General features: G+C 31.5%; 1 protein-coding gene across 1 annotated transcript; it reads right to left on the reverse strand.

The window, feature by feature from the left end:
* Positions 1 to 957: 957 nt before the first annotated feature.
* LOC145772611 (uncharacterized) lies at positions 958 to 2631 on the reverse strand. The gene has a single exon (XM_082584470.1). It carries the CDS (start codon positions 2629 to 2631, stop codon positions 958 to 960), a length of 1674 nt encoding a protein of 557 aa, XP_082440596.1.
* Between the last annotated feature and the right edge of the window lie 7105 nt (positions 2632 to 9736).

Genomic DNA, 9736 nt, shown 5'->3' on the forward strand with positions numbered 1-9736 from the left:
TAACACTTTGAGAAGTCGCACCTTCAGAAGAATAGAAAGCTTGCGATCCAATAGAATAGGTCGTAGTCTATTAAAAGCGTCTTTAGTTAGGCCTATTCTTCTTCGTATCTCTCTCTTACATCGTGCGTCCGCTGTCAAGAGAGAACCAAGATATTTGAAAGAAGACACCTGTTCAATTGTGTTGCCTCTCTGGTGAAGTACAAAGTGGGGTTCAGGACTTTGTTTGTAGATAGTCATGTACTGTATTTTGTTTTTTTGTCATTAATTTCAATTCCATATTTTGCACTGATGTCTGAAGTTTTGTTAATTAGTGTTTGTAAACCGTCCGGGGATGTCGCTATGAGCACAGTGTCATCAGCATAGCGAATATTGTTTAATGAGATGCTGTTCACTAAAACTCCCTCATCAATACCTTCTATTTCTCTGAGAATCATTTCACTATACAAGTTAAACAGATCTGGTGACATCACACAGCCTTGTCTGACCCCACGTTGAATTTCAAAATATCTAGACAGACCTTCCGGTAGGCGAACTGCAGCTTGTTGTTGGTAATACACATTCTTAATTATGCGTAGGTCCTTGTGATCAACGTTAATGTTGTTCAGCATCTCAAAAAGCTGTTCGTGACGAACTTTATCGAAGGCTTTTTTTAAATCTACAAATGCTAGATATAGGTCTTGTTGGACTTCGATTGCTCTTTCACCAAGCATTCTCATCGTAAAGATTGCGTTGGTTGTTCCCCTGTCTTTCATGAAGCCAAATTGATTGCCCCCTATTTTTGGAAGCAATTGCCTTCTTAAGCGTTGGAGGATGATCTTTAGCAGCAATTTCACAGTGTGTGAGATCAGACTAATAGTGCGATGTTTGTCACAATCAAGTGTTCCTGGAACTTTGGGTAGTGCAATGAATACTGATTTCAACATGTCCTCAGGAATCACACCACTTTCATATATTCTGTCAAAGAGCTTCCATATGATGTCTTCTTCGTCCTTCGATGTCTTCTTCGTCCAGGGCTTTAAGCATTTCCACACAGATTTCATCTTGCTCAGCTGCTTTTCCTGTTTTCATTTGATGCAGAGCCCACTTAACTTCGGCTTTCAAGATCGGTGGACCTGTCACATCTCGAGATGCGTCTTCAGTAAGCTTGCTTCTGCTCGCATCCCGAAAGAGGTCCTGTATATATTCCTCCCGCCTCTGAGTTACATCTTTTGGGTCATGAAGGATGTCTCCATTTGCCGCTCTGATACACTTCGATGTTGGTGCTGATTTTTTGCCTACAAGCTCGCTTATCTTTTTGAACATGTTTTTCCCATCAAGTCGAAGTTTCTCAGTTTCTAGACATTTTTCTTCAAGCCATTTTTCTTTAGCTGTATGACATTCTTTTTTAATTTCACGGTTTACTAAACGATATTGTATTGGATCTTGTTTCAATTTACGACGTTTGTCCATTAAATTTCTTATTTCAGAATTGAACCAATAAGTTGAAGTTTTCTTGCTCTGGTCCATCTTAGGAATATTAGTGTATGCGGCTTCCTTGATAACAGTCGAATATACATTCCAGAAAGTTTCGGGGTCTTGCAGCAAAGTATCTGGCAAGTTTTTCAGGACATCATGTTTGAAGTTTGCACAAACATCTAAATCACCGAGAGACTGTAGGTTAAACTTTATTTTTGGTTTTGGTTTTTGGATGCACTTGAAAAACAGTTGGAATCTTGCAACGACTGAATTGTGGTCCGAGTGAATATCTGCTCCTGGGTATGCATGGCAATCTTTAACAGCATTCCTGTATCGAGTACTGATCAAAATGTAATCTATTTGATTTCTTGCTCTGTCTCCAGGGCTTGTCCAGGTGTACCTTCTTCTTCGATGTACGTTAAACCAAGTGTTAGTAATTGTCAGGTTTTTGTCCCTACACCAGTCAACCAGCCTGTCACCTCTCTCATTTCGTTCACCAAGCCCAAACTGACCAACAATTTTACTTTCCTCCATACATCCAACTTTGGCATTAAAGTCTCCCATAACCATTGTAACTTCATTTTGTTCGCAAGTTTTGTAGAGATCATTCAAAGACTCATAGAACTTATTGATTTCATGTTCGTCCGAGTCAGCTGTGGGAGCATATACAACTATAATGTTTACGTTGAAAGGACTTGATTTGAGTTTCACCATTAGCATTCGTTCATTCTTTGGCCAGAAGGAGAGCACTGACTTTGCTAATTGCTCAGACAGTATTAGAGCTACTCCATGTTGATGTTTTAAGCCGGATGAATTGAAAATCCTTCTTTTATTTTTAGTAAATTCTCCCGAATTAGTCCAAATTTCACATAAACCCAAGTAATCAAGTTTCATTCGGTCTAGCTCTACCAACACGTTATCTAACTTTCCTGCTTGGTGGAGTGTTCTAACATTCCATGTTCCAATTCTAGATATTTTTTTTCTAAAGTTTCTTGCATTGTTTGAGTTGGCATAATGTACCACGGTTGCTGAATGACGATCCCGCGGACCCCGTGGCCAGTGCTCTGCCTGTGGCACTTGTAAAGATCCTGCGTTACCGGACGCGACACCTGCACGCATTGAGCGGCGACTGGTCTCGTTTACGTCATTTGTGTTTCTTTTAACTTGTTGCATCATAGTTAACTAGGCCGAATACTGGTGTGGGTGGCCTATGTATCCTTCCCCAGGGGACGATATTGGTTCAAGAGGAGATGTCGTCAGCAAGAACTCCTCTCTATCCAGGAGCGCCGGTGATTGAAAATCGATCACACACGTGGAGGCTCCGTCCCAATAGCTCCCAATATACTTTTGTTTAACAAAAGTTTAGAGTATATATACTCTTGTTTAACAAAGCGTTTCCTTTATAGAATTGAATAGTACACTAAAAGATTTTCTAAGCTTTTAGATGTTAAACAAAATGATGTATGTTATCATTATGCTACGTGCATATAGTCATTTGGCTTTCAGAAACATCGAAAAAGTGTTCGCTTGCTTTTACCACGGGACAACATTCTTCTTGGTGGGAAGCTCTCTCGAAATCGTCCCACCACAACCCTGCTATGGCCTTTGGGCCGTTGAGCGTTAGGTAGCTCCAGTGTATTCCAAGTTTATGATTTTATTTTTCCATGAAATTTTAAACATTCTTCTATAACTCCACATTTCAAATGCCTAAGTCGTTTTACCATTTCTGATGACAATGTCCATGTTTCTTCGTTGTATAGTAACGTAGTCCAGATGATTCGTTTTCGAGTGTTGACGTTAATTTTGCGTAGTTTTAATGTATTTTTCATTTTTACGTAGTTGTTTCTTGCTATTTTTATCTGTTTCAATACTTACGTAGCGGATCTGCCATTTTCATGTATAGTGTGTCTCAGATAAGTAAAACATTTGCTTTGTTAGACCAGCATTCTGTCAATAGTAGGCTAATATTTAAACTTGGTGTATTTTAATTTAAATCACTTTGACCACATTACAGCTTATTAATTCTTAAACTTTCATATATCATACATGCACCAATATGCTTATCGTCGCTACTCGCTATCATTCTTTATGAAACAGCTTTATTAAGCAATGATATTGCGACTGTTCTCGACCATACCATTGTGTTGTTTTACTTCTCGTTATCTTTCAGCTATCTTTAGAACCACTGAACATCATAACAGCTGTGCATTACTATGACACCACACCTGCATTATTTTACATTATTTGAATTTCTTGATGCTATCAATTGTGTACGCTTTACGCTTGAAGACAACCAAGCATCTTCCAAGTCTACAGTAGGCCAATTACCTTTGTAAATCGGTTCTGACGTTTTTATTGTATTAATTTTGTGATGTAAACTGTTTGATCCGAAATAAACCAGATTCAGAAAAATAACTGTACTATATTATTTAGCTTTCGATGTCACACCCCTGGTTGCCCTTTTACCACCCCTGAAACACTAAACATCCACATTACATGTACACGAAACATTCACAGTACATGTATTTAGTTTCCAATGTCACACCCATGGTTTTCCTTTCTACCATCCCTGAAATAAAAGAGAAAAAAACGAGATGCAAAGAGCAAAACCAAAGTCAATTTGATGTCCAAAGTGCAGCCATATGTCGAAAGCGCGTCCGGATGTCGTAGGGCTGTCGAAAGCGAAAACGAGATGTCGAAAGCGCAGTTTTTAGCTGTTAAAAGCGAAAAAAATTGATATGTTTTGCTAGGTTCTTCTCCTATCTGGATGTCAAATACGAAAAACATTGCAAAAAATTGAGCCTGAAGAAACCTAGGATTAGGTTTCCGAGCGAAAACTTAAAACCCAAGTCAACAGTCAAAACTTAGAAAAATTTAGAAAAAACTTATTTTTCACTGTATGTAATCAGTTCTAAAATGTCTTAGAGAAATATTTGCAAACAAATTTAAAAAAAAAATTTTCTCAATAATGTTCACTGTTAGTACGTAAAAAAACTTTCTTAGACAATTTTTAATGACGTTAGTTCCAAACTAAAAGAATTAGATAGCTTCGCAAAAAAAAAATTATTTTTCACTGTATGAAATGTCTTAAAATATTTTTGAAACATTTTTTTGAAAAGACAATTTTTTTTCAACAATGTTCACTTTTAGTACGTAAAAAAACATTCTTAGACAATTTTTAATGACGTTAGTTCCAAACTAAAAGAATTAGATAGTTTCGCAAAAAAAAATTATTTTTCACTGTATGAAATGTCTTGGAAAAAATTTTTTGAAAAGACAATTTTTTTTCAATAAAGTTCATATTTAGTACATAAAAAAAGTTTCTTAGACAATTTTTAATGACGTTAGTTCCAAACTAAAAGAATTAGATGGTTTCGCAAAAAAAATTATTTTTCACTGTATGAAATGTCTTGGAAAAATTTTTTTAAAAAGACAATTTTTTTTCAATAATGTTCATTTTTAGTACGTAAAAAAACTTTCTTAGACAATTTTTAATGACGTTAGTTCCAAACTAAAAGAATTAGATAGTTTCGCAAAACAAATTATTTTTCACTGTATGAAATGTCTTAGAAAAATTTTTGTAAAGTTTTTTTGAAAAGACAATTTTTTTCAATAATGTTCACTTTTAGTACGTAAAAAAACTTTCTTAGACACTTTTTAATGACGTTAGTTCCAAACTAAAAGAATTAGATAGTTTCGCAAAAAAAAATTATTTTTCACTGTATGAAATGTCTTAGAAAATTTTTTGAAAAATTTTTTTAGAAAGACAATTTTTTATCAATAATGTTCACTTTTAGTACATAAAAAAACTTTCTTAGACAATTTTTAATGACGTTAGTTCCAAACTAAAAGAATTAGATAGTTTCGCAAAAAAAATTTATTTTTCACTGTATGAAATGTCTTAGAAAAATTTTTATAAGAGTTTTTTGAAAAGACAATTTTTTTTCAATAATGATCACTTTTAGTACGTAAAAACACTTTCTTAGACAATTTTTAATGACGTTAGTTCCAAACTAAAAGAATTAGATAGTTTCGCAAAAAAAAATTATTTTTCACTGTATGAAATGTCTTGGAAAAAGTTTTTTGAAAAGACATTTTTTTTCAATATTGTCCATTTTTAGTACGTAAAAAAACTTTCTTAGACAATTTTTAATGACGTTAGTTCCAAACTAAAAGAATTAGATAGTTTCGCAAAAACAAATTATTTTTCACTGTATGAAATGTCTTAGAAAATTTTTTTTATAAAGACAATTTTTTTTCAATAATGTTCATTTTTAGTACGTAAAAAAACTTTCTTAGACAATTTTTAATGACGTTAGTTCCAAACTAAAAGAATTAGATAGTTTCGCAAAAAAAAATTATTTTTCACTTTATGAAATGTCTTGGAAAAATTTTTTTATAAAGACAATTTTTTTTCAATAATGTTCATTTTTAGTACGTAAAAAAACTTTCTTAGACAATTTTTAATGACGTTAGTTCCAAACTAAAAGAATTAGATAGTTTCGCAAAAAAAAATTATTTTTCACTGTATGAAATGTCTTAGAAAAATTTTTGAAAAGTTTTTTTGAAAAGACAATTTTTTTCAATAATGTTCACTTTTAGTACGTAAAAAAACTTTCTTAGACACTTTTTAATGACGTTAGTTCCAAACTAAAAGAATTAGATAGTTTCGCAAAACAAATTATTTTTCACTGTATGAAAAGTCTTAGAAAAATTTTTGAAAATTTTTTTTGAAAAGACAATTTTTTTTCAATAATGTTCACTTTTAGTACGTAAAAAAACTTTCTTAGACAATTTTTAATGACGTTAGTTCCAAACTAAACGAATTAAATAGTTTCGCAAATAAAAAATTATTTTTCACTGTATGAAATGTCTTAGAAATATTTTGAAACATTTTTTTGAAAAGAAAATTTTTTTTCAACAATGTTCACTTTTAGTACGTAAAAAAACTTTCTTAGACAATTTTTAATGACGTTAGTTCCAAACTAAAAGAATTAGATAGTTTCGCAAAAAAAAATTATTTTTCACTGTATGAAATGTCTTGGAAAAAATTTTTTGAAAAGACAATTTTTTTTCAATAAAGTTCATTTTTACTACGTAAAAAAACTTTCTTAGACAATTTTTAATGACGTTAGTTCCAAACTAAAAGAATTAGATAGTTTCGCAAAAAAAATTATTTTTCACTGTATGAAATGTCTTGGAAAAATTTTTTTAAAAAGACAATTTTTTTTCAGTAATGTTCATATTTAGTACATAAAAAAAGTTTCTTAGACAATTTTTAATGACGTTAGTTCCAAACTAAAAGAATTAGATAGTTTCGCAAAAAAAATTATTTTTCACTGTATGAAATGTCTTGGAAAAATTTTTTTAAAAAGACAATTTTTTTTCAATAATGTTCATTTTTAGTACACAAAAAAACTTTCTTAGACAATTTTTAATGACGTTAGTTCCAAACTAAAAGAATTAGATAGTTTCGCAAAAAAAATTATTTTTCACTGTATGAAATGTCTTAGAAAAATTTTTGTAAAGTTTTTTTGAAAAGACAATTTTTTTCAATAATGTTCACTTTTAGTACGTAAAAAAACTTTCTTAGACACTTTTTAATGACGTTAGTTCCAAACTAAAAGAATTAGATAGTTTCGCAAAAAAAATTTATTTTTCACTGTATGAAATGTCTTAGAAAAATTTTTATAAGAGTTTTTTGAAAAGACAATTTTTTTTCAATAATGATCACTTTTAGTACGTAAAAAAAGTTTCTTAGACAATTTTTAATGACGTTAGTTCCAAACTAAAAGAATTAGATAGTTTCGCAAAAAAAATTATTTTTCACTGTATGAAATGTCTTGGAAAAATTTTTTTAAAAAGACAATTTTTTTTCAGTAATGTTCATATTTAGTACATAAAAAAAGTTTCTTAGACAATTTTTAATGACGTTAGTTCCAAACTAAAAGAATTAGATAGTTTCGCAAAAAAAATTATTTTTCACTGTATGAAATGTCTTGGAAAAATTTTTTTAAAAAGACAATTTTTTTTCAATAATGTTCATTTTTAGTACGTAAAAAAACTTTCTTAGACAATTTTTAATGACGTTAGTTCCAAACTAAAAGAATTAGATAGTTTCGCAAAAAAAATTATTTTTCACTGTATGAAATGTCTTAGAAAAATTTTTGTAAAGTTTTTTTGAAAAGACAATTTTTTTCAATAATGTTCACTTTTAGTACGTAAAAAAACTTTCTTAGACACTTTTTAATGACGTTAGTTCCAAACTAAAAGAATTAGATAGTTTCGCAAAAAAAATTTATTTTTCACTGTATGAAATGTCTTAGAAAAATTTTTATAAGAGTTTTTTGAAAAGACAATTTTTTTTCAATAATGATCACTTTTAGTACGTAAAAAAACTTTCTTAGACAATTTTTAATGACGTTAGTTCCAAACTAAAAGAATTAGATAGTTTCGCAAAAAAAAATTATTTTTCACTGTATGAAATGTCTTGGAAAAAGGTTTTTGAAAAGACATTTTTTTTCAATATTGTCCATTTTTAGTACGTAAAAAAACTTTCTTAGACAATTTTTAATGACGTTAGTTCCAAACTAAAAGAATTAGATAGTTTCGCAAAAAAAAATTATTTTTTAATGTATGAACCCAGCTAGAAAGCTACGTATATTACACGTTGATTTTTGGTTGATTTTAGGTAGTATGGTATCTTAGGTAGAATTCAGGTGTTATTAAGGAGTTTGTGTACACCAACACAAATTCACTTGTTTAAAAAACATTTTTTTAGAGACATATTTTAGCTATCATTTAGTATGACTAGTTTGTAAATATGATTCTAGAAGTTTTATCAGGGATTATTTTTTGAATATAACGCTTGCAAAAATAACACGTGTTTTCCACGTATATTACACGTGTTCAAAATCCTATGATTATTTGACTAATTTTTAAGGTATATAAGGTAAAATCACACCCAGAAGAGGGCATACAAAAGAGAAAAAATGTTTACCCGAGCAGAAGGATGTTTTACCGGGATTTTTTGTATTTTGATTATATGTTGTTTCCACGTGTATTGCACGTTTCCATCTGTTGAAAAGTAACACGTATTTTCCATGTATATTAAACGTGTTGAAGTTCTTTCGTTCATTTGGGCAATTTTTAATCTGTGTTAGGTAAAACTACCTCCCAAGGACGGTATAAACAGAAAGAATTCTCCACTCAAGTGGATTGGTGTCAACCACGCTCCTCCGCATTTTTTAGGATATAAGTTAGATTATGTGTTTTTGTAGGTGTCTTTACACGTTTTTATTACGTTATGTAAAAAGGAAACTTCATGACATTTTTTAGTCGCAAATTAATGTGATCTTTTAACGATAGTTCTTAGTGTAAATTTAAGTGGTCTCGCTTACTGATATTAAACAATTACTTACTAAGGTTTGGTACGGTAGCCACTTTAACAAGTCGAAATTCTGCCACTAAAAATGACTAGAATGAAACCGCCAACCAATCATAAGCCCGGTTTAAGTGACGTAAAAATGACGAAAAGAAGATGATAGAAAGCAAATTAAGTGATGGATTTTTTGTCAGCTGGTTGGTTTAGGGGTTTTGTCAGCTGGTTGGCTTTCATTGACGCGGGTTCGATTCCCACCACTGCTATTGCTCTTTTTCTTCTCTAATTCCAAATAAAGTTCAAAACAAGCGTTAACTCTCCGAATGAGTGCTAGAAGGGTCACAATTGGACAGTAGCCTCTTATACCAATATGTGTTATACAAATGTGTTAAATAAATACAAATGTGTTAAATTGTTGATTTCAGATACGGTACGCGGAAATTAGGTAGAATGTGGGTGTAAAAACACGTAAAATCCACCACCAAATATACGCGTAATACACGTGAAATAGTGTCAACACTTATACGTGTATTATACGTGAAAATTAACGTATAATACACGACCCAAGGAACTTAGAATCTACGTGTCAGATACGAGGAAATTAGGTGTAATGCGGGTGTAAAACACGTAAAATCCACAACCAGATATACGTGTAATACACGTGAAATAGTGTCTACACATATGCGTGTAGTATACGTGAAAATTAACGTATAATACACGACCCAAGGTACATAGAATCTACGTGTCAGATACGAGGAAATTAGGTGTAATGCGGGTGTACAACACGTAAAATCCACCACCAAATATACGTGGAAAACACGTGTATTAGTGTTGTCAGATACGAGGAAATTAGGTGTAATGCGGGCGTAAAACACGTAAAATCCACCACCAAATATACGT

Source organism: Aplidium turbinatum, chromosome 6 (genome assembly GCF_918807975.1).
Source record: "Aplidium turbinatum chromosome 6, kaAplTurb1.1, whole genome shotgun sequence".
NCBI classification, from domain to species: domain Eukaryota; kingdom Metazoa; phylum Chordata; class Ascidiacea; order Aplousobranchia; family Polyclinidae; genus Aplidium; species Aplidium turbinatum.

Excerpts from the sequence above, each read along its gene's own strand:
- LOC145772611 (XM_082584470.1), bottom strand. The coding sequence starts at position 2,631 with ATGATGCAACAAGTTAAAAGAAACACAAATGACGTAAACGAGACCAGT.